We start from the raw sequence: 23,007 nt of genomic DNA, 5'->3' as shown, positions 1-23,007 counted from the left end.
GGGGGCGGGGTTGCGCTTGCTACGTCATGAAGGCTGGATGAAAACAGCGCCTGACCGATCCACATTCAGAGCAGGAATCAAAACAAGAGACGGACACGCCTCTTTGGTATGTTACCTTTGCTGTCATAACTGCAGAAATCGATGGTGTTATACTGTAGCTGTGAAAAACTGTAGACCTGCCATCAAGAAGACGTCAGTATCATTGCATACCTCAATCAAAACAAATGGAATCCGCTGAGATGTCATTCCACAACAGCCGTTGATAGGGGATTTTATTGATACGTGGATCTCAGTAAAATGCCCAACCAGAAAAGCAACAAGGGGAAAAGGAGCAAACGCACCAACAGTAGTGGAGACGAACAAGAAAATGGAGCCAGTGCAGCCGCAACAGGAGGAGCGCCAGGGCTAACGACAGCATTACTAGGGGCTACAGCTGCACCGATAAACGAACACACAAGTGGTGAGAGTTGTGTCAAAACATGCACGACTTAAGTTATTAATGCAATAGATTACCAGGGAGCATCTTGCTTGTGCGCACAGGACATACTGCTTTCACAATGCATTGTTTTTATCTGCACACTGTTGCAGAGAACATCGTGAACGTTTTATGATGTTTTTGTGTTTTTGATCGGGTACCGTGCACATATTTTAATAGCCACTTGTGTTGACATCCATTAATATCACAACGCACATTATTAATGGTTTTTAGTCATGGCCTTGGTGCAGCGTAACCTCCCCTCTTGTCTGAGTTCTCAAGTTCAACTTCATTTCATACCTTGGCTGTTGATGGTAATTGTGTAGCCTGGGTTAGATAAATCGACCCCCAAGCATGCACTTGTGCAGACACAGGCTTGCATCTGAAAACCTCACAAAATCACTCTATCAACAGAATATGATACAGCATGGCACCACAGCCCGTTTGGAACCCATATATTGCACAAGCACAGAATCTTAGGACGCAGATTAAATCACTAATTGACAGTTTTAGGAGGTATTTCTTCTCAGGGTGTGCTGCACTGCAGTTAAAGGGCTGTCCTATAAGTTTTCTTTTGTGGTACCGTTGCGGTATGTCGGGGACTAAGGCCTGATACTGTCTTACATTGTAAGGCTGTGCAGTAAGCATGGTGGCTTGTGGAAGATCGGTTGATGTACAGGAAATTAAAGGAGGAAACCCATAGAGGCACACACACGCGTGAACAAACACACACACAATCACACAAACTAGGTACAAATCTCAAATCTAGCTCTGGAAATCTTGTAATTGTAAATTATGTTGTTATGCATTTCCTCATTTGACTTCTCATGCCATTCTGGTGAAGGGAAGTTTGCCTATAAACAACATGGTTACAACCATGTCACTGTGCCTTCCCCCACGCTCAACCTAATGTAAGAGTGGCTAATCTTAAAAGTAATATGGATTTCCTTGCACTTCTGAAGTGCATAGAAATGAAAATCTATTTGACCTTGGTTAGTATTTACGAAAGGAACAGACCAATGAACAGAGTCCTTGGTGGTACTGTTTGTTTTGCCTCTAGATGTTAACAATGTGGGATGATAGGCGATGGTAATATAGCTGTACTGGCTTTTGGCAAAAATCAAGATGACACTTTATGTAATGTGAGTCCCCTGTGGCCCATAGTAGATGCTCATACCATCAAGAAGCTATTTACAGATTGCCAACTTCAGCTCCTCTGAAATGCTGATGGTTATTTCCCATTTGTTGGTCATTGGATTACACTGTAGCCTATTGAACAGTGTACATTTGATTGGGGGCTACTTGTACATTTGACTGGGACTGCTGTGACATCTGAATTTCCCCTCCGGGATAAAAGACATCGAATCGAATCTTATTGACAGATCATACAGATAAACTCACAAAATGATGTTACCAAAAGCAATACTAAATACTGCTCTCCCTTCACACGGCTTACCCCAGCCCACACTGAGATAAGCGCACAATGATTGTGCTGTAAGTACAGTACATCTAGTGGTTTAAAGGCAGATGCAGAGACAGTTTTCTTCCAACAGGGCACCACCATGTTAGATCAGGCCCTGACCTCCATGACTCCTTGTGTACCAGGTCCACAGCTGCAGTATATTTAAATGTTTCATTTACGTACTCCGAAGCAGCATACAAATAGTGTGGTTTGAAAGTACAACAGAAGAGCAAGGATCAAATGTACATAGTTCTAAAAGTATTTAGCAAAGTAACCACATCTCACTTATCATGGGCTCAGTGAACAATGAGGAAAATATGACAGTGCAACAATAACATCTCAATTACAATAGTGCATTGTGCAGTGCAGCAAAATCAACGTTGTATCAAGTGCAACGTCAACCAGTTTTGTGGATCCAGTCCCTTGCCAGACTGCACCCACCCTAAGTGCTGCTTTAGATGCCGGTAGGCCAAGCAGAAGAGTAGTTAGCCAAGGTGAAGCTTGAAGAGGAGCGGTAGCTTCTTCAACTGTTTCTGGAATTTCCCCTGGTGGGACAATAAAGAACAGAACTGAACACCAGGTTAGGATTCAAGGAGTTTCTTTCCTGAGGGCTCCTGCGGGTAGCAGAAGACAAAAACAAAGCTCTTCCTGATTCATTCACTCCCTTGGCCTAATGGCTTCCCCTGCCTGTAGGATCCTTCCACACTATTCTGATACTTCTGTATTCATTGACAAAAACCCCCAACTAAATTAAATAAGTGTGATATGTCCAATAAATCCAGTTGTGGATTTAGTGTCCAACACTGTTGTGTTTTAGATTGTTAGTTGACATTATGATAAACACAATGAGATTGATGTCATCCTCAGATAATGCATTTGATATCTTGTTGTATTCCTATTGTATTTTTGTAATACCACACTAACCTCCCTTTAAAGCCATGCACAATCGGTTTAATAAAGTTACATTATTAAGACTGACTACATACATGTCTCTAACCAATTACCTCTGACCACTAAACCCCTTCAAACTTGTTAAACATTGCCAAGGTCATACATAACATTTATTGTATTTCTACAACACAAAGCACAGTAGCCCATTAAAATAATACATTATTAGTGCCTTTGCCTTGTCACCTAACTAGCTTAAGTGTCTTGGGCTTGAAGTGATGGTGAAAGGTGTGAACTGGACTTGATCGTCTTAAACGTAATGCACGGGCAAATGTTTCTAAGGCATGATAATGTACTCCAGCTATCAGGCATGATCCATGGCTGTTCTGACTGAGATCCACTAGGCTGTGCCTATCTATGGATGGGGTGAGGAGAGTGGGAAAGGTATTCCACTTGCACTCGAACACACGGTGTTGAAGGTGATGCTGTGCTGCTGTAAATGCATATTGCTTGTGCAGCCCGCTTTACACGTATTTACAATGCACATTTGTTGCATCTAACATGATCTCCTTCACCTGTGTCATCTGTCCGAGAATGTGAGTGTGTGCTAAATGTTTCTACAGCTGCACAGAAACATTGCAGCGTGCATAACGGAGAGTTCCAGAACCATTAGTGGAACCAAAAGTGTCCTGCTTTTTATTTTTGGAAGAATAATAGGTTTATGGTTCCCTAGTGACCCCTCTTGGTATAGTTCTAAAGTTCAGAAGTCTGTGTCATGTACCGTAAGTGTCTAATGAAGATATTTGACCTCTTGACCCCTGTAGAGGCCCCATGTGCGACCCCCCTGGTGTGCAGTTTGGGCCGGCCCATCCACCTGGACAAGGATGACTACCAGCGCGTGCTGTGCAACAGCGAACTCTGTCCCTATGGCAACTGGATGCACCTGCAGTGCTTTTACGAGTGGGAGAGCAGCATCTTGGTCCAGTTCAACTGCATCGGCCGCGCCCGCTCCTGGAATGAGAAGCAGTGCCGTCAGAACATGTGGACCAAGAAGGGCTACGACCTGGCCTTCAGGTTCTGCTCCTGCCGCTGTGGCCAGGGTCACCTGAAGAAGGACACGGATTGGTACCAGGTCAGACGCACGCAGGACGACCGCAAAAAGAAGCCGGAGAAGAGCCTGGGCAAGGCCGGGGCGGTTGGGCTGGCCGGGGCTGTGGGGGGGCTAGAGCCGCTGGACGACCCCAAGAAGGGTAGGCTCCCTGGGGGAGCTGCAGGAGGAGGGAAGCTGGCCCAGCGGGCCTCCAGCCAGGAACTACCACACAGACAGTCCTTGGAGCACCAGAGCTCGCTGGAGAGGGGCCTGTTCTCCAGCAGCGTTCTGGGCCCTCGGTCACCCTGCGACTCCCCGGGACAGTCCCCTCCCTCGGGCTTCTCCTTCTTCTCTCCCCCCGCGGCCTTCACCGGCCCCCGGGGGTCCCGCCACCTTGGGGAGTTCCTGAAGACAGCCGTTCACATGGAGTCCCACCGGAAGCACTTATTGGCTAGCGGAGTCCTGGGGCGGGGCGGGATGGGAGGGGCTCACCTGGACCCAGGCGTGGTCCTCCCCTTGCCACTCCCCCTGCCCCGCTTCACCCCCGGCGGGATGGGGGGGGAGGCACAGGTGCAGTTCCTGAGGAGGCTGGACCTGACAGAGCTGCTGACTCACGTCCCCCGCCACAAGCTCAACACCTACCACGTCCGCATGGAGGACGACGCCCACACTGGCCAAGGGGAGGAGCTACGCAGGTCATACACCTGGTTATTGTTTTCAGGGGTTCCAAAAAATGTCTTAGCTCAATGCTGTGGTAGTACAATAGGAAAACCCGAAAGAACCCTATTTGGTTCCTGCTAGAATATTATACTGGCTAAATAAAAACGTTAAATGTTTTAAACCCAAGACAAGCTCATGGTTTATTCATCGATGAGATGCCTAAACATGTTTACAGTCCTGTTTGGTAAGATGCTCTTAAGAAGTAGGTCTGCTGGAATGCTAACATCCAGGGTATGTCCTGCAGGTTCATCCTGTCAGCCCTAAGCGCCAGCCACAGGAACATGGTGAACTGTGCCCTGTGTCACCGGACGCTGCCCGTATTCGAGCAATTCCCCCTGGTGGACGGAACGCTGTTCCTCAGCCCCTCCAGACACAACGAGATTGAGTACGACGTGCCCTGTCACCTGCAAGGTGGGTGTGACATATGCACGCACACATGCATAAACACACACTCAGGTACAAACGCATACATACTGTGTATGCAGCTTTCTTGTAGGATATTTCCCTTGATTTTGCATGTCCCTACAAGCCAGTTGAGATAGAGTGGTTCTGAAAAGAACTCAGTGTGATTTACTTCCTTGTCAAGCAGAGAGAGTGTGTGTGTGTGTGTGTGTGTGCGTGCGTGCGTGTGTGTTTGTGTGTGTGAAGGTAAATCTTCTCAGAGCACAGGTGTTACAACCCTCTCTTTGGTTTGCCTCCATCAAAGGAGAGAGAACGGTCTGACAAATATGTACCGTGTTTTGCAGTGTGCGCCTTGCACAACTATGAGTGACAATGCTTTCAATACAATAAGTGATATTTATGTCAACAAAATAATCTCCATAGGGGTTGTATTTGCTGCAAAATATTCTATTTTAGTTCATCTTATTTTTATTTTTACTGTTGCTTGCTTTTTCTACAGGTACACTTGCACTTAGAGATTCATGTTGTTTAATTGTAATTTGCTTAACTACATGCTCTTATGGTTCTTCCCTTTGGCACTTATTTTTGGGTTGTTCACAATGTGTGCTTCTTGTTTTGGCTACCCGCAATGCTTTGGGGCTATCTTGTTGTTATTATCAGTGACCTATGCACTTTGTAAAGCTCTCTCTTGGAAGTCGCTTTGGATAAAAGCGTCTGCTAAATGAATAAATGTAAATGTAGGGGAACAAAGGAACGGCAAAAGTGCTTATAACCTTCCTAACCCAAATCATGCCTCATGTTGTTCCATGCCCCAAAAGTACATAGGGTGGCACTTGTAAGTTCTAGAAAGTAGTGTATAACAAGTAGTGTTGTGAAGTGGTGTAGGCCCATGTTCAGCTTACCTGTGCCATTGCTCCTGTGCAAATGACCAAACCAAACAAAAAGCAACATACAGCATATAGGCAAAAAACGCAAATAAGAGGATGATATGATGTATATGATATACTGTATATCCAGGCTTTAAATGGAAACAGAAGCTACAGCTGATTGGTCGGGAGAAGCTGTTTATTCACTGGAAGTTATAAGTTGACGTGTGAAGTTGAGAGAGGGGAGAAACCAAAGGATCTGAATCCAGTTTCAGTTTACACGTACAAGGAATTGGCTTTAGTAGGAAAGACAATACAACTATACGGACACAAACAAATACATTTAGACATAAACATGTGGCTTGCAACAGGCCAGAACCACTGCGGATCTCACCATCATATTGCATCATAATGTCACACTGTCAATCCCTGTGTAATATAAGAGAGTGCTAAAAATAAAGAACAGCGGTTGTTTCTCTTCAGTCTACACACATTCTGTATCCCCGTTGCCCTAACAAGCGCGACCAAACTAATTGCTTTCATACCAAAATAAATAAATAAATAAACATGTAATTGTTATGGCACATGAGTGTAATCTTGTGTAGTATGCATATGCAATGGTGATAGGCCTTGAGGAGACTGTTCACCACTTCAATATGGGGGCTTCAGTGATATGCTTTGATCCAGTGTTTGATGTACCTGGCTAATATGCATCCGAATAATAGACTTTCCATTAGCGCAGGCTAATTTCGCTGTAGTGTGTGTGTACTGCCTTTGAGTTGAGTCTGGTGTGTGTGTGCGTGTGCGTGTGTGTGTGGACTGCAGGGAGACTGATGCATCTGTATGCCATCTGCGTGGATTGTTTGGAGGGGGTCCATAAGATCGTGTGCATCAAGTGCAAGTCCAGGTGGGACGGGAGCTGGCACCAGCTGGGCACCATGTATACCTACGATATCCTGGCGGCGTCGCCGTGCTGTCAGGTGGGTAGCAACGGAACGGAACGCCACCTTTTCACTGACACCTGCACCTGTGCGAATGCTGTCTCAGTTTTGGGGCATTTGAGTCTGAACAGCTGAAAAGCTCAACTTTTGAGAGGGTAGCGCAGGGGAGGTTCTAGAACATTCAACTGGGGGGGGGGCCAAGCGGGGGCCAGTTGTACTGTTAGAGGAGCCTGTTATATTAAACACTATTGTCGTCATGTAGTTTTCTTAACAGGCAAAAGACCATGTTTGTAATCATTCAGACTCTACGTTTAGCGGGGCCACAAGGGGTCCAAGTCCTTCCCCCCCCCCCCCCCTGCATTGTAGTACAGCACATTAGCCTATCGGTGCGGCTCCAATATGATGAGCACACCCACTTTACATGGACCACTACGCTGGAATGAGAATGTGGCGTAAGTTCACCTTGACACACAAACACACACAACACCATGCACACACACACAAACACACACGGACAAACACATCAATGCATACACCAATAACGACAGAGAAATGACTGTGAAGAGAGAACATTTGAAAATGTATTGGCGGGTGGAGGGGGTGGGGGGCGGTGGGGTGATGGGATTTGTTATCAGTGTTAACCAGCCAGCCACCCAACACCTCTGACACAACGCTGTCGGAAACGGTCCCTTGGGATGGGCTGGGATTGTCAACCCATAGGAGGTTAACCCTCTCCTCTGTTCTCTCTCCCACCCCCTCCCCCCTGTCTCCCCAGGCCCGACTGAACTGTAAGCACTGTGGGAAACCAGTGGTGGATGTCCGCATAGGGATGCAGTATTTCTCTGAGTACAGCAACGTTCAGCAGTGCCCCCACTGCGGAAACCTGGACTACCACTTCGTCAAGCCATTCTCCTCCTTCAAAGTCCTGGAGGCCTATTGACACATGTTGTGTATGCATGTTAGTGACATTAGTTTGTTCTTCTTAGTTTAAAAAAAAATATATATAAATATCTAAGAGTTATTTTCCGGGCCTTACAAACACTACGAGCTATAGCCTTCAGCATTTTCTTTTTGTATGTTTTAGAAAAGAGTATGGTTCTGTTCTCTACCATTTCTGACAATGTCACTGGTAGATCTGAACACAAGCACTTAAAAATACAAGCTACACATCATACTGTGACAAGTGAATGTATCTGTATGCCAAATTTGCTTTTTTTACTCAAAGTATGAAATTAATCTCTCAATAAAGGAGAGAAAGTTACCTGTGTTGTCTTTGATCGATGTGTTTTAGCATAGAAGTACCTTTAGCTAGTAATATGGTCAAGACAATGATGGTGAGAAGGTAGGAGAATGCAGAATATCACAGGCGCCATCTAAAGGCCTCAAGTTGTAACTGACAGCTAAATTATGGGATAGCTGACTCACTGTGGGACACAAGACTGTCTCCTCAGCACCAGTGATTGTTCTTTGCCAGAGTTGCCGCCTGTTCTGTGGATCCCAAACTGAGTCAGTGTGAATCAGGTGGGTCAGAGTGTAAAAGGTGTCGGAGAGTGTGTGTGAGTATGTATGTGTGTGTGTGCATGCAGGTGTGTGTATTCCGACAAACTCCAGTCCAGGTGTATCTATACAAAGACCTTTATTCCAGTTACATCATTGTGGATTCAAAACACAACATTCTGTGGCTGTTTCTATTGACCAACAACAGTCTGGAAGGTCTTTGTACAGTATCTGAAAAGTATAGTACATTTCTGTGTCTTTCGCCATCTGATATACCTCACTCCAAGGTGACAACTCTGCAGGTGCACCAGTCTAAACAAACAAAGCTGTTCATACAGCACATCCTCACCGTCACACAAGGTACTTACTAGACTTGACTAATGCTCACTTACACATTCAAAACCCTCACTTCTCAGCTAGCCTTCTTAGAGTTCTTCTTCTTTGGTGTCTTAGAGGGGCCTCCTCTGGTTGGCTGTGCCCTGGAGGGGGCGGGCTTGCCTGTGTTTCTTTTTGAGGCAGCTGCTCCAGGTATTGGTTCTGGTGCTGGATTCGGTTTCTGGATCTCCTTCACCTTTTCTACTGGTACCTTAGCTGCTACCGAGGCCTGCTCACCTGGTTCTCCTGGAGATGGGATGGGTTCAGTTCCCTTCCTGGCATCTTCCTTCTCTGGAAGCGGTGCTGAGGATAGTGTGACAGCTACCTGTGCAGGTTCTGGTTCTGGCACTGATTCTGGAGACAGCTGGATCTCCTCTGCCGGAACTGGGGCTGGTACGGAGGATTCAGCAGGAACGACTTGTACATCTGGGACCACGTGTGGTTCTGGAGACTCCTGGACCTTGTCAGCTTGAACGGGTGCTGATATGGAGGATTCGGAAGGAACAACCTGGACTTCTGGGGCTGGAGCTGGTTCTGAACACTTCTGGACCTCTTCTTCCTCAACTGGTTCTTGTTTGGGCTCAGAGGCCGGATGGGGCAGGGCTGGAACCAAGACGTGGGCCCCGGTCTGGGCAGGTTCTGCGACCAACTCCCCTTCCTCCTCACTGTCTGAGTCGTCGTCATCCTCCCCTGCAGTAGAGGGCGCCAACAGGGAGGCAGCGAAGGCCTGCAGCCTGGCCTGCTCTGCGGACAGCCTGGACATCTCTTCTGTCAGTACATCATCCTCTGGTAGTTCCAGGTCTGGGATCAGCCCCTGAGGCGCCCCAGGGACCTCTGGGTCACTCTGTGTGAACAGAACCCACTGGGTGTTGGTTGGGATGTTATGATTCTCTCTATTTTACATGACGGTCCACTTTTCTTTGTTTAGCAGACGCTTTGATCCAAAGCAACATGCAAATAGTACGTGTCGTGTAGGAATCTGCCTGTCCATCTATCTATAGTCAATCAATTCATCATGTAATCAATGAACCAAGAATCACCTGGGTGGGTGTAGCTTCCTCAGCGGAGGTTTGGCGTATGTCTTTGATCTTCGTATACAGGCACTGTCTCTCATCCTGCAGCGCACGGCACAGCTTCTCCAACTTGTCGATCCTCAGACAGAACAACTCAAACTCCTTCTCCTTCTCTGCCCTCTGACAGGAGAGAGATGAAGGATTACAGTGGAGGAAAACAGAAAGGGAGAGAGAGAGAGATGAATGGCCAGGATCTAAATTTGTGACGTATTTAAATGTGTATTTGTGCTCCCGCCCTTACCTCTTCGATCATCTCGACAAGGGCCTTGTTGCAGCTCTCAAACCTCGTCTTCCAGATATTTGACTCTTTGTCAAGCTTCTTCATCTTCTTAGTCATCTGGATGATATGCATTTGTTGATGGGTTGAGTAGGGTGGAAAAATGACAATCAGACATATAAGCTAAATTTCTTTCGTGTTTGAAAACTTTTGACAAAACATTTATGGCCTGCAAATATTTAGCTGTAAAAATGCCAAGGAGTTTATTGGTTTGTTTTGAGGGCCCACATACCTTCTCCATCTCCTGCTTGAAGCTGGCATACACATCGTTGCTCTTGGACAGTGTGGTCTGGAACTCATCAAACTTCTGGGAATACAGCACCAGCTGGAGAGGGACAGACACACAAGTGCGTTCAGTATAGTATACTATCTCATACAATTCATATGTTCAAATAACATCACATGGCTAGTCATCAGCAGTCAAAATATACTTTTTCATCATTAGCAGTTCATTCCCAGACCAGGGATCAAGTACTGTATAGAATGACAATATTGAGTAATGATTTAATTATTTATCTGATTGAATGGAACCAATACACACAGTGATGTTCAATGTTTGACAAAATTGAACCATTTATATGTGCTCATCCCATGGATCACAGTGTACATAGACATGGCTATGACTGCCAATCTCACATCACAAAATCAAAATCTCACAATATAAAATCTAAAGCATAAAGCTTTTGATTTGACAACATTTCAGCGAACACAGCCACAGGATAGTATCCATGTCAAAAAGTGCAGAATGAGTCTTCACTATGTGATTGCACGGGGAAATGAGGACTGTTTCCTATGACTGTATCGGAAATGTGGAGTCTTGGCCCAATGGTATGATGTATCGTCATTGATCCTTGTTTGCAATAATGTAATTAATGTTGTTTTTGTAACTCTGTCATTTTATTTAGTTGGAGGGCTGGCTAATGTTCCTGTTGGGGAAACACAGAGTGTTAAACAATGGCCGGGCTTCAAAGCCGTTCATTATGCCCACACGGAACTGTCAGGGGTAATTTATGTGTCCAGCTGAAAGCCATTTATCTTTGTATGATTTAGCATTTAGCAAAGTGTGGTTCCTCAGCCCAGCTCAATTCACTGTATAATCAATCTCACCCATGATTGTGTCACATTTAATATCCATAGAAATAACACTCTCTTTCATCAGAGCACAGAGCCACAGAGAAAAAGCAGAGAAAAGAGAGAAAGAGGGAGATGGGGGAGCATGTAGGGGGCAGAGAGAGGGAAAGAGAGACATAAGACCATTTCCCCTAAAGTCATCTTCATTACTGGACTTGTTTAGGGCCTTTAAGGCCCTGACCTGTAAGAGACATCCCCAGGAGGTCAGATGTCAGAGAGCTTTGGAGAGGGGCAGGGGTGGGCATCAGAAGAATCAGATATTCACCTGCGCCTGCATGATTGTCTCCTGCTCTCTCAGTAGCTTAGCCTGTATCTTCCACTCTGCGGCCTGTATCAGTAACTGGTTAGAGACAGAACACACACAGAGGGAGAGGGAGAAACCTTTACCTTTTTCTTCATCTGCAACTCCTGCTCCTTCATTGTGTAGCATTTCTTTGTTTTGTCAATTGCCTCCCTAAGCAACTAGCAAATGAGACAGTTAGGGGTTACTATGGGGGCAACCCGTCATACACCATGCCGTCATGAAAGCAACACCAACACACTGGTCGATACGTTTCAGTAATGAATCTAGCAAGGTACTTACATTGCATTGCATTGAGTTTGTAAATGAAATAAGGAAATGTTGGTGCATGTCTGTTTCCGCTGGATTGCGCCTGTATTTGTGCTTGTGTGTGTGTAAATGCAGAACTGTCTGTGTGTGAGTGGACGTGTACGTGTCTACGCAGGTATGTGAGAGCAGGAATGCGCGTGTGTGTGTGTGTATGCAGGCCTGTCTGTGTGTGTGTGCCTGTTTATTCAGGCTTGTGTGTGTGTGTGTGTGTATGCAGGCCTGTCTGTGTGTGTGTGCCTGTGTATTCAGGCTTGTGTGTGTGTGTATGTGTGTGTGTGTGTGTGTGTGTGTGTGTGTGTGTGGGAGCTCACGTATTCCTTCTCCCTCCTGTGTTTCTCCTCTGCCTCCTGCAGCTGAGCCTTGGCCTGCTCCAACTTGGCATCAGACAGCTTCTGCTGCAGGTCGCGGTGCTTGAAGATCTTTTCCAGACTCTGTCAAACACACACACACACACTGATAGATATTGGTGCATTGAGATAGTGTTCTGGTGTGAGATGTGAGGTTTCAGGTGGAGAATTTAGATAGAAATTCAAATTTCAGCTTCCACCAGAGGATGGCAGTAGATACTAAAGGTTACAACACTGGCAGGAAGTTCTTGGCGTGTGTATATGGGTGTATGTGTGTGTCCGTGCGTATGTGTTATGACTGAACCTGATTTGTATGCGTCACTTACAGTTCGTCATGTTCTCTTCTGTATTCTCCTGTGACTGGACCTGACAAGCTCCAGAAGGATTCAGCCTCATTTTGAGTCTGTCTACCTTTCTTGCTCTCTCCCTACCCCCCCCCCCCCCCCCCTCTCTCTCTCTCTCTCTCTCTCTCTCTCTCTCTCTCTCTCTCTCTCTCTCTCTCTCTCTCTCTCTCTCTCTACCCCCCCCCCCCCCCTCTCTCTCTCTCTCTCTCTCTCTTTCTCTTTTGCGGGTTGTTATTGTTATGACAGACGAACTAGAGAACATCCCTGCTGGGTCATCTCAATCTGCTGACGTGAGCAGGGACATTAGTAAAGGTCCACTTCGCTCCTCGAGACGTCTCATACTGCCTCGCTGAACACAAATACCCACCTGGTGGGACCAAAACAACTGTTTCATCATCACTGGCTGTGTGCGTGCGTGTGCATGTGTGAGGGTGTGTATGCCTTTGTGTGGACACTCGTTACCTGTGTGTATGTGTGGACGCGTGTTTTGGGGTTCACACTCATGGCCCGTGTGTGTGAGCATGTGTATGCGTGTGTCTGTGTTTTTGCGTGTGCACACATGACCTGTGTGTGCGTGCGATGTGTCTGCGTGCGTGTGTGTATGAATGTGCGCGCCTGCTGTTTTTGCGTGCGCGCGCACATGGCCTGTGAATGCGTGTGTACCTCCTCTCTCTGCTCGTACTGGTTGAGGATGCTCTTGAGCTTGTCGGCCAGGTTGGCGTTCTCCTGGCAGAGCTTGGCGTTGCGGCCGCTGTGCTGCTCGATCTGGGCCTGGATGTCGGTGAGTGTGCTCTGGAAGTGGGTGGTGATCTCCCTTCTTTTCTCCTCGTCGTCCCGACAGCGCTGCAGAGTCTCCTCCTGAGAGAGAGAGAGAGACAGAGGGGAAGAGGGAGAGAGAGAAGGGAAGAGAGAGAGAGTGAGAAGGGGGGAGGGAGAGGGGGTTGTTGATACAGATGTTTGGAAAGAAACAGTCAAATTAGAAACTCAAGGTAAACCTGAGAATACCAACTCCCTGAGTAGAGTGTAAGGTAGATGACCAGTCCTGGGTAACTAACTCATTTACAAACTACGAAACTAACTACCAAATCACCAAAGCAAACCTACTGCCATGTTTCTCAGACATAAATTAAGAGCAAAATGGACTGAAAACCCCCATCGAAAAAGTTGTTAGGCTAGGACTAAGCTCAATCCACATCTGGGCCTAAATGACTAACCGACCGACCGACCTTCAGAGTCTTGTTGTGTCTCTGGAGCTCTCGGCAGAGCCCCTCCAGTTTGCTGCGGGCCAGGATGGCTCGGCTGTGCTCGGATTGGAGCTGTTCTCTTTCCTTTAGCATGTGGGTGTTCTTTTGCTGGAGCACGCGTTGCTGCCTCTGCTCTGCCCGATGCTCTTCCACCTGGACACACACACACACAGATAGGATGCATATACATGACATGCGGTCGGTGGCCTCAACATAAAGCAGAGCACTGCTAACAAACGCATGGGTGACTAGACGAGGAAGGGGGGGAAAGAGAGAGAGAGAGAGAGAGAGAGAGAGAGAGAGGGAGAGGGAGAGGGAGAGAGAGAGAGAGAGAAAGAGAGAGAGAGAGAGACACGTCCTAAGAGGATTTGGTGTGGCTGACTGGTTGGCTGGCTGCTTGGCTGACTGTGGTTGGCTGACTTGACAAGTACAGAAGGCTGGACATTAATCCGCCGAGACCGTTCTATATCTTGCGATTCCTGTCAACCCTCTCTCTTTCATTCTCTTGACACGGAGAAGTGGCTAGAGATAAAATGTCAAACAACAGTTTTTTCGAACCATTGTGCCTCAAGATGATAAATGTCTTGAGAGAAGCAGCCGTGTTCCCCTGTGTGAACCTGTTCCTGATGTGCTATCTCCTAAAGCAGGGCTGGGGTGTGTGTTTTTACAGACTCTATCTGTCTGTGGTTAACAGCCCTGTCTTCTGATCTGTTGCCGGTGCCAGAGGCAGAGGCAGGCAGGATATGTAGGTCATCGTCAAGGTGGTGACTACCGAGCTGCTTTCAATATCTCACCATGCGCTCTCTTTCTGTCCATCAGTCTGCCTGCCAGTGTGCCTGACAGTCTCTCTCTCTTTCTCTCTCTCTCTGTATCTGTCTGTCTCTGTCTCTGTCTCTGTCTCTGTCTCTGTCTCTGTCTCTGTCTCTCGCTCTCTCTCTCTCTCTCTCTCTCTCTCTCTCTCTCTCTCTCTCTCTCTCTCTCTCTCTCTCTCTCTCTCTCTCTCTCTCTTTCTCTCTCTTCCTCTCAATATTTAAATTACACTCAGCTGGCTTTCTGACATGAATATTTAGGAGAAACGCTTTTTTACAGAGCTTTCCACAGCAGTGGAAGTTAGTTTTAAGACAGGCTAAAGACCCACCTATTCTCTCTAGCCTTTCCATGATTGCTCTGGGGCTTATGCTTGTTCATATTTTCATGGTTTTATTTATAGCCCTTTATTTTAAACTGATTATTTTAAATATTATTACTATTTGTAATAATTCCTATTTTAGCTTTTGAACTCCATTTCATTGTGTACATGTGTATGTCTTAAGTGTATGTGTAAAGTCAAACGCACTGTGAAGCACTTTGGCCAGCCGTGTGGCTGTTTTTAAATGTGCTATATAAATACAATTGAACTCGAACAGCGGAAAAGTCCAAGATCAAACCATACCAATTTATGTAATTATGTAATAGAATAGAGATAACATTGCTTGTATGAGTGTTTTGTTCTGCATGTGCAATTGTAAATCAAACAATAGTAAATGTCGACACATAAAAAGGAATCCAGGCATTCATATTCAACAGTGTCTCTCAGGCTGGGGTAAAAATACTTACTTGGTGTTAAACCTTGCCTACTAGAAATATTCTTTGTAATAATAATCTTAAGGCTCTGAAAAAAACAATTTCTCAAGATCACTCCTCATCCACTCCTTCCCTCTCTCCCTCCATCCAGCCCAGTCTCCCTCCCTCCCGCGCTCCCTCCATTTCTCTCTTTGTTGATCTAATTGTGTGTTTTTGGAGCTGTTTTCAGGGTGTCTGGTCCAGGGCTTGAGGGACTCACCAGCTCAGCATACTGCTTGAGAACAGCCTCCAGTTTCTCCTCCGGTTTCCGGAGCTTGTTGAGGTTCTGCATGAGAAGCGAGGCCTCCTTCCCTGAAAACACACAGAGACGAGAGGAACACATCATATACTGGTGACACCCTCTGAGAGGAGGATGAAGAGAGGGATGAAAGGATGAGCGGGGAATGAAGGGATGAAGAGAGGGATGTTCTGTGTTGACCCCATCACCCCTCCCCCACCCACCCACCCACCCACCAGTATGCTAGTGCTTGGTTTCTGGCACCCACAGCTGGGGAGAGTGGATAAGACTGTGGCTGAAAACTGACTCGATGTCCTGGTTTTATATAGCATTCACGCTGAATGCTGCACCTAGTGTTGAATGTTGTTAGACAAGACTTGTTTTATATAAATAAATAAAAATGATGCTTGAAAGACAGGTTTATGTATCCGGATTCTACACCCCTCAAATATAGACTACAGGGATGAAATATAGAACACAGGTCGCAAATGTAGACCACGTGGCTGTATTATAGACTACATAGCTCCAACATAGACTGCATGTCTCTAATTCAGACTTAAGGGCTCCATTACTGGACTCTTAACATCAACTACATACAGTGCCCTCCAAAAGTATTGGAACAGTGAGGCGAATTCCTTTATTTTTGCTGTAGACTGAAAACATTTGGGCTTGACATCAAATAATGAACGTGAGACCAGAGATCAACGTTTCAGCTTTTATTTCCAGGTATTTACATCAGGATCTGATGCACAACTAAGAAAATATCACATTTTGTTTGAATCCACCCATTTGTCATGTGAGCAAAAGTATTGGAACAGATATACTTAAAACATATTTAAGTGAATAAGACTTAATATTTAGTTGCAAATCCTTTGCTTTCAATAACTGCAGCAAGTCTGTGACCCATTGACGTCACCAAACTTTTGCATTCTTCCTTTTTGATGCTTTCCCAGGCTTTCACTGCAGCCTCTTTCAGTTGTTGTTTGTTTTGTGGGGTTCCTCCCTTCAGTCTCCTCTTAAGCAGGTAAAATGCATGCTCTATAGGGTTTAAGTCTGGAGATTGACTTGGCCAGTCTAATACCTTCCATTTCTTGCCCCTGATGAACTCCTTTGTTGTTTTGGCAGTGTGTTTTGGGTCGTTATCTTGCTGCATGATGAAGGCTCTGCCAATCAGTTTGGTTGCATCTTTCCTTAAATTGGCAGACAAAATGTTTCTGTAGACTTCCGAGTTCATATTGCTGCTGCCATCATGTGTTACATCCTCAATGAAGATTAATGAGCCCGTCCTAGAAGAAGCCATGCAAGCCCAAGCCATGACATTACCTCCACCGTGTTTCACAGATGAGCTTGTGTGTTTGGGATCATGAGCAGTTCCTTTCTTTCTCCAAACTTTAGCCTTTCCATCACTTTGGTAAAAGTTAATCTTTGTCTCATCAGTCCATAAAACTTTGTCCCAGAATTTTTGAGGTTCATCTCTGTACTTTTTGGCAAATTCCAGCCTGGCCTTCCTATTCTTCTTGCTAATGAGTGGTTTGCATCTTCTGGTGTAGCCCTTGTACTTTTGTTCATGAAGTCTTCTGCGAACAGTAGATAGTGATACCTTCACTCCTGCCATCTGGAGGTTGTTGCTGATCTCACTAACAGTTGTTTTAGGGTCTTTCTTTACAGCTCTCACAATGTTTCTGTCATCAACTGCTGATGTTTTCCTTGGTCTACCTGTTCGACGTCTGTTACTTAGTACACCAGTAGTTTTCTTCTTCTTCAGGACATTCCAAATGGTTGTACTGGCTATGGCCAATGTTTCTGCAATGGCTCTGATTGATTTTCCATCTTCTCTAAGACTCACAATTGCTTGTTTTTCACCCAAAGACAGCGCTCCGGTTTTCATGTTGTTTTCACCTCTGAATACAGTCTGCATAGACAAAACCTATCTTACCCAATCTGAACCTGAGTGTAGACATTCAGTGGTATTTATTGATTGAATAATGTATGTAATAGGACACACCTGGGCAACAAAACACACCTGTCAGTCATATGTTCCAATACTTTTGCTCACGTGACAAATGGGTGGGTTCGAACAAAAAGGTGATATTTTCTAATTTGTGCATCAGATCCTGATGTAAATACCTGGAAATAAAAGCTGAAACGTTGATCTCTGGTTTCACATTCATCGTTTGATGTCAAGCCCAAATGTTTTCAGTCTACAGCAAAAATAAAGGAATTGGCCTCACTGTTCCAATACTTTTGGAGGGCACTGTAGCTCAATTTAAGACTGCATGGGCCTTATATAGACTACATTGCTAATTTTAAGACTACATGGGTCTATTATAGACTACATGGCTTGTATATATACAATATACAGGGTTCTAAAATTGACTACAGGGATCACATATATACTTTACAATGTTCCTCAATTATGTAGAAGCCCAATCCATAACATGGTTTGTAACAGTATTTTAAAGCTTCATCAAACCAAGGCATAACCTTAACTCTTACCTACCCAGTCCCTTCAACAACTTCTTCTCGGCCTTCGGATCCTTGCTGGCACCTGTCTCCTTGGTGACATTGTCAAGGTCCTCCTCCATCTTGTCTTCCTCGGGCTCCACCATGACAATCTTAAAAATCAAATCCAAATTTCTTCACCTTGCATTCCGAATCCTCACGCTCTTTCTGGTCAATACATTCAACGTCATCAAACAAGTTTCATTCAAAACAATACGAAGATGGAAGACCTTCTGAGCACTAATCGATTCTGAGGTGCTGGTGCTGCCATGCTCCTCTAGCTGAGCCAGCCTTACCTGTTTGTCCATCAGGCTGTCAGCAGAACCATAGGTGTTGATGATGTCCTCAAGCTGCCGACTGAACTCCTCCATGGGGTCTGAGGAAGGGTTCTGGGGGTCTGGCTGGACCTGGGTCTTGGGGGAAACTGCCAGGGCCAGGGTCTCTGTTGGACCAGGCTGGACTGCCTGTACCTTGGCCTCCATCACTCGAGTTTGGCTACGAGAGAGAACGGCCAGCTGGTTAGTTTTGACCGCTCACACCAACAAGCTGGTTGGTTGGACAACCAACAGCTACAATCTGGTTGGTTGAGCGACATACTGCAACAAGCTGGCTGGTTTACAAAGTCTATAATAACCTGGGAACAAAATATGAAGCTACAAACTTTGACTAGAATGACCGAGCTGCACAATGTGAGAGGGTTGTAAGGTTCGTTTTAGGAGATTTACAGATAGGGTGGGTGGCCTCTACAGTCTCCTAGTAGTCTACTACTATTTCGGCACAATGGCACCGAATTAACACAGATGGTATTTCACAGAACAGCAAAGTTCATCTCTAGGGACCTCTACCAGATTGTAATACATTAGCCTAAGGGATGGTCCCTGTAAATTATGCTTCTTTTGCAATGATATTGCTTCAAATGCCGAGGTCTGACATTTGTAAAATTGTAAACAGCGGAAACCAGTGGCTCAACCCTGTGTATTTAGCACAACTCTCCATGGAGGTGCCCAGGAGGAGGGCGGGGGCGGGGAGGGGGGGGGTGGGGGCGGGGAGGGGGGGTGGGGGTGGGGGGGGAGTTGAGGAAAAGGTAAAGTAGTCCGGGACCCAGCTGGCATTCAGCAAAGCTCCGGAGGACAATGTGAGAGAGAGATAGAGAGAGAGAGAGAGAAAGAGAGAGAAAGAGAGAGGGAGAGAGAGAGAGAGAGAGAGAGAGAGAGAGAGAGAGAGAGAGAGGGGGGGGGGGGGAGGGGGTTAAATATGGCCTGCCACCATCAGGCCCCCCACCCATTCCCAGAAGCTTCTGGCATGGCGGCTGATTTCATGTGGAATGAACCCAGAGCATCCAGAGGTTGTTTATCCCAGTGGCTCGGCTCTGTTGCGACATGATTACCACTCCTGCGGCTGCTGCCGACGCTGGCCCTGCTTATCAGGATAAAATTAGCCCGCTGCTCACCCCCCTCACACCCCCACCCCACCCTCCCGCCTCTACCTAACGCAACCCCCTAACAAGCCCTCACACCCGGTCTCCCCTCATCTCGCTCTCTCTCTCTGTCTCCCTTTCCTCCCTCTCTTTCACTCGATACCTCTCACTCCACTCCACCCTCTCCCCCCACACAGCACCTGTTCCTCAACCCCCTCACTATTTTGGGAGCCTCTAAATATGGTCAAGCTATTTCTCCTCCTAGACACGTCTCTGCTGATGTCAACCATGGCCCTTCTGCGTAGAATGAAGCAATGGGAGGAAGGGGAAAGAAAAACTTGTGTTCCTTGCTACCTAACCACCTGTATTAGGCATATACTGGCAAACACTTGCCTGGTCACATGGCTTGTTTGACATTTACAGCTTGAAATAATTCCTCGCCATTGCTACTGTTACATATTGACAAACATAAACACATAAAAACACACAAGGGATGTTTATGTGGTTTGTAAAATCCGTCAAATTAAACAAGACAAGTTCTCTTCTTGCTGATCAACTTGGGTCATGGGGGCTGCTAGTGATTTGGTAAGTTCAGCACACATTGAGGTTTTGTACCAAATATTCTTTGCGATGACTCGGCAGTGGTACCTTAACCAACTAATAAACACTGTCAACACACTGTAAACCAAGCAGACTCTAAAGCAAACATACACACTACACTATTCCAAATATATTTAACAGTTAAACCCTCCAAAATTACACATTTCAGAGTCAAAACCAGACAAGAAAGACATGGTTGTAGCACTCACCCGGAACAGCAGGAAGGGAGGAGAGAGAAAAAAGGAAGGAGTGAGAGGAGTGAAGAGGGGTCCTATCAGACACAAGTGACTGGGACAACAGCTGTGACAGGACAGACCCTCAAAATAACTTGTTGCAACTCACACACTCTGGGGAGAGGGTATCAAAGGCAGCCCTGCGAGTGTGGATGCATGTGTGTGTCCGTGTGTTTGCGAGTGTGTGGGTGACTAGCTCCACAACAGCTTTTTTGAACATGCTTTCCTGGAGGGCTATTCTGTAACCTGCCACCCCAGGTTTCCCTGGGGCCCTCCTGGTATCTCCAGGGGCTTCTGCTGTGTATTTCTGGGCCCACAGCCCACTGTACTACAGACACACACAGTTATCCAGTGGCTCTGTTGTTTTTACAGTGACTCCTGCACTCATAAAAATAAATATAGAATAAACCTGTTTCGATTATGTGTCAAATCTCCACTGTACAGATTGAAATAATTCCCGTTTAAACCAAATGGCTCCAATGTAAAACTAAATAAATGGGACCATTTGGTTTAAATTGGAATTATTTAAATCTGTTGAAATTGGACACAGTACAATATGCAGGCTATTATCTTATGAAACGACATCTTTATCTTTAAGTTCGTACGTTAGATTTGAATTTAGATTTAATCCTTAAATGGATGATGATCTGGAGTGCAAGGCCCATTCATGAATCAATCACCTCACGTTGTGAGGACTTTAATGAAAGCATTTTGAGTGTGTGTGTGTGTGAGGGGGGGGGGCAGCGAGCTAGCAGTGATGGACGTGTGCTATCTGAGCTCTGGAGGGCAGGCGCGCATGCAACCAGGGCCGTCTTACCGACCTCTGCTTTATTACGACTTCCGTGAACGACTTCACCCCCCCACCCCCCCCACACCCCCATGACGAGCACTTAAACAGTCCCTGGGTTAGCACAGCTGTTTCTGTAGCAGCGCTCTTCCTGGTCATGAAGAATAATGGTTCCATTCTGGTGATTTATAGACCACTGTTGGAATTTTGTTTATGGACTACATAGACAAATATGACATTTAATAACTATCCTCAGTGCTCTGCTACGGCACAGTGTTGTGTCAATGTGATCAATTTTCTCCCCATGAAAACCATAACAAAATTCTGTTTTACAATGGATAGGCTACATTTAATGTAAACACGTACAGTCGTGCACTTGAACTCATCACTGCATGTGTAGTGTATGATCGTGAAGCTGGATTTGTAGTAAAGTTGTAGTAACGTTCTACTTGGGTACACAGCCAGGAATGGCCTGATAGATGTGGCTTGATCTGGGGAATGTGCTCAATCCCACTCAATCCTGCATCTGAACTGGGATTATAATCCTAAACCCAGTTGTTGGGTTGTGTAGGTGGGGAGAATTTGGGAAGGGGGGGAAATATTTGATGGGATTACAGTCACAGTCAGCTCCTAACCCAATTGTCTTCCTGTGACAAGCAAGAGGTTTCATATTTTAAGAATACATTTGGAATAGACCTGCGTGTCAAATTTCCATGACCAAATTGTTTCCAGATTACACCAAATGGATCCACTAAATATAATGGGAACATACTGTATCTATTGCTATTTTTTTTATTTTAGTTGCAGTTGTTCAAAGGAATTACATATAAACAATTTCCCTTTTGTATTAGTCACTAGAGCATCCTAAGTCAATCAATGACAGAAGGGAGTGAAAACTCTGAGTCATCTGAATCTAGAAGTCACTGCTCTGGCCTGCCTGCTCTCCACAGATACGCTAGCTGTCTCCCCACAGCCTACCATAGCTGTGATAATCTGGCAGAGCTGGTTCATGCAGGAGACTCCAGACCTATACTCTATCAGTCAGCACCACTTTTATATCACACAGTCTTGAAGCTCCTACTTCACAGCCAGGCAAAGACATGGCTCCAGTACGCCGCAGGATGTGCATTGCTTTTCCTTGTTACCTCCTCCACCTCAGCCTCCACCCGTGGGTCTGTATCTCTCTGTCTGAAGGGGGAATGTTTATCGCAGCTCTCTGCCACGGATGTCAAGGCAGTGTCCCATTGGTTTATCGACAGATAACCGGTGTGAGCAGAACCATAATGCCAAGACGAATGTGTTTACATTGTCAACAAAGTGTCTTATAACTTACTACTGAGTCTTGAACTCTGAACCAATGGTGGCTGCTGCGTCCATCCTCCAACATCACTGCCTTGAGCTCTTCACAATTATCCTTGATATGCTAGCTACGCTAGCTGTCTCAACCAGAGGTGAGTGATTGCTGGTGGACTAACTATAAGACTAGCATCAGTCTTGTCTCTACACCTCTCTCCATCCTCCTCTCTTACAAATGAGTCTGTAATACCTTGACAGGGTGATTCCGGCGTTGGCGATGTGCCTAATTGTTTGGTTGTGAGGGGGAGGGAGGTGGGCACTCCGATAAATGTGTGGCCCGTCCTCTACCCCTGACAGAAGAGAGACTCGCCGGGAAACCTTAAAGAGAAGATAGATGGAGGGACATGCGGTTCACCTTGACTGTGGTGGTCAACGCTGTATTTTTCCCCGACAGATTTGGCCAGACATCTGTCTCTTCTGTGGTCACACAACTCTCTCTCTCTGTTAATGCTGTGTTGTACAATAATGAAACAAATCTGGAATTCGGGACTCTGGGGGACCTGATACTGGCCATTGTTGAATTTTTTCTT

General features: G+C 45.9%; 2 protein-coding genes across 3 annotated transcripts; one reads left to right on the top strand and one right to left on the bottom strand.

The window, feature by feature from the left end:
- The first annotated feature begins 60 nt into the window (after positions 1 to 60).
- heca (hdc homolog, cell cycle regulator) lies at positions 61 to 8,105 on the top strand. The gene is made up of 5 exons (XM_047022255.1): positions 61 to 460; positions 3,650 to 4,610; positions 4,880 to 5,046; positions 6,729 to 6,883; positions 7,620 to 8,105. The coding sequence occupies exons 1-5, from the start codon at positions 298 to 300 to the stop codon at positions 7,782 to 7,784; spliced, it is 1,611 nt and encodes a 536-aa protein (XP_046878211.1). The 5' UTR covers positions 61 to 297; the 3' UTR covers positions 7,785 to 8,105.
- Positions 8,106 to 8,463: 358 nt separating this feature from the next.
- On the bottom strand, positions 8,464 to 20,415 carry txlnba (taxilin beta a). Of its 2 annotated transcripts, none has more exons than XM_047022014.1 (12): positions 20,311 to 20,415; positions 18,381 to 18,579; positions 18,083 to 18,197; positions 15,565 to 15,656; positions 13,725 to 13,895; positions 13,162 to 13,356; positions 12,119 to 12,238; positions 11,585 to 11,659; positions 10,299 to 10,391; positions 10,031 to 10,126; positions 9,757 to 9,909; positions 8,464 to 9,560 (listed from the first exon to the last, which is right to left on the bottom strand). In XM_047022014.1, the coding sequence occupies exons 2-12, from the start codon at positions 18,564 to 18,566 to the stop codon at positions 8,754 to 8,756; spliced, it is 2,103 nt and encodes a 700-aa protein (XP_046877970.1). In that variant the 5' UTR covers positions 18,567 to 18,579; positions 20,311 to 20,415; the 3' UTR covers positions 8,464 to 8,753. The 2 variants fall into 2 exon arrangements, with proteins under 2 accessions (XP_046877970.1, XP_046877968.1); XM_047022012.1 differs by lacking the exon at positions 11,585 to 11,659 and adding an exon at positions 11,463 to 11,537.
- Between the last annotated feature and the right edge of the window lie 2,592 nt (positions 20,416 to 23,007).

This window comes from Hypomesus transpacificus, chromosome 6 (genome assembly GCF_021917145.1).
Source record: "Hypomesus transpacificus isolate Combined female chromosome 6, fHypTra1, whole genome shotgun sequence".
Taxonomy (NCBI): Eukaryota; Metazoa; Chordata; class Actinopteri; order Osmeriformes; family Osmeridae; genus Hypomesus; species Hypomesus transpacificus.
The sequence above is the reverse complement of the archived record's forward strand: the minus strand, read 5'-3'. Positions and strand labels throughout refer to the sequence as shown.

Excerpts from the sequence above, each read along its gene's own strand:
- txlnba (XM_047022014.1), bottom strand. The coding sequence starts at position 18,566 with ATGGAGGCCAAGGTACAGGCAGTCCAGCCTGGTCCAACAGAGACCCTG. Across the intron at positions 10,127-10,298 it reads TCAAGCAGGAGATGGAGAAG|ATGACTAAGAAGATGAAGAA; the intron begins GTATGTGGGCCC and ends CATATCATCCAG. Across the intron at positions 9,910-10,030 it reads TTGTCGAGATGATCGAAGAG|AGGGCAGAGAAGGAGAAGGA; the intron begins GTAAGGGCGGGA and ends CTCTCCTGTCAG.
- heca (XM_047022255.1), top strand. The coding sequence starts at position 298 with ATGCCCAACCAGAAAAGCAACAAGGGGAAAAGGAGCAAACGCACCAAC. Across the intron at positions 461-3,649 it reads GATAAACGAACACACAAGTG|AGGCCCCATGTGCGACCCCC; the intron begins GTGAGAGTTGTG and ends TGACCCCTGTAG. Across the intron at positions 6,884-7,619 it reads CGGCGTCGCCGTGCTGTCAG|GCCCGACTGAACTGTAAGCA; the intron begins GTGGGTAGCAAC and ends CTGTCTCCCCAG.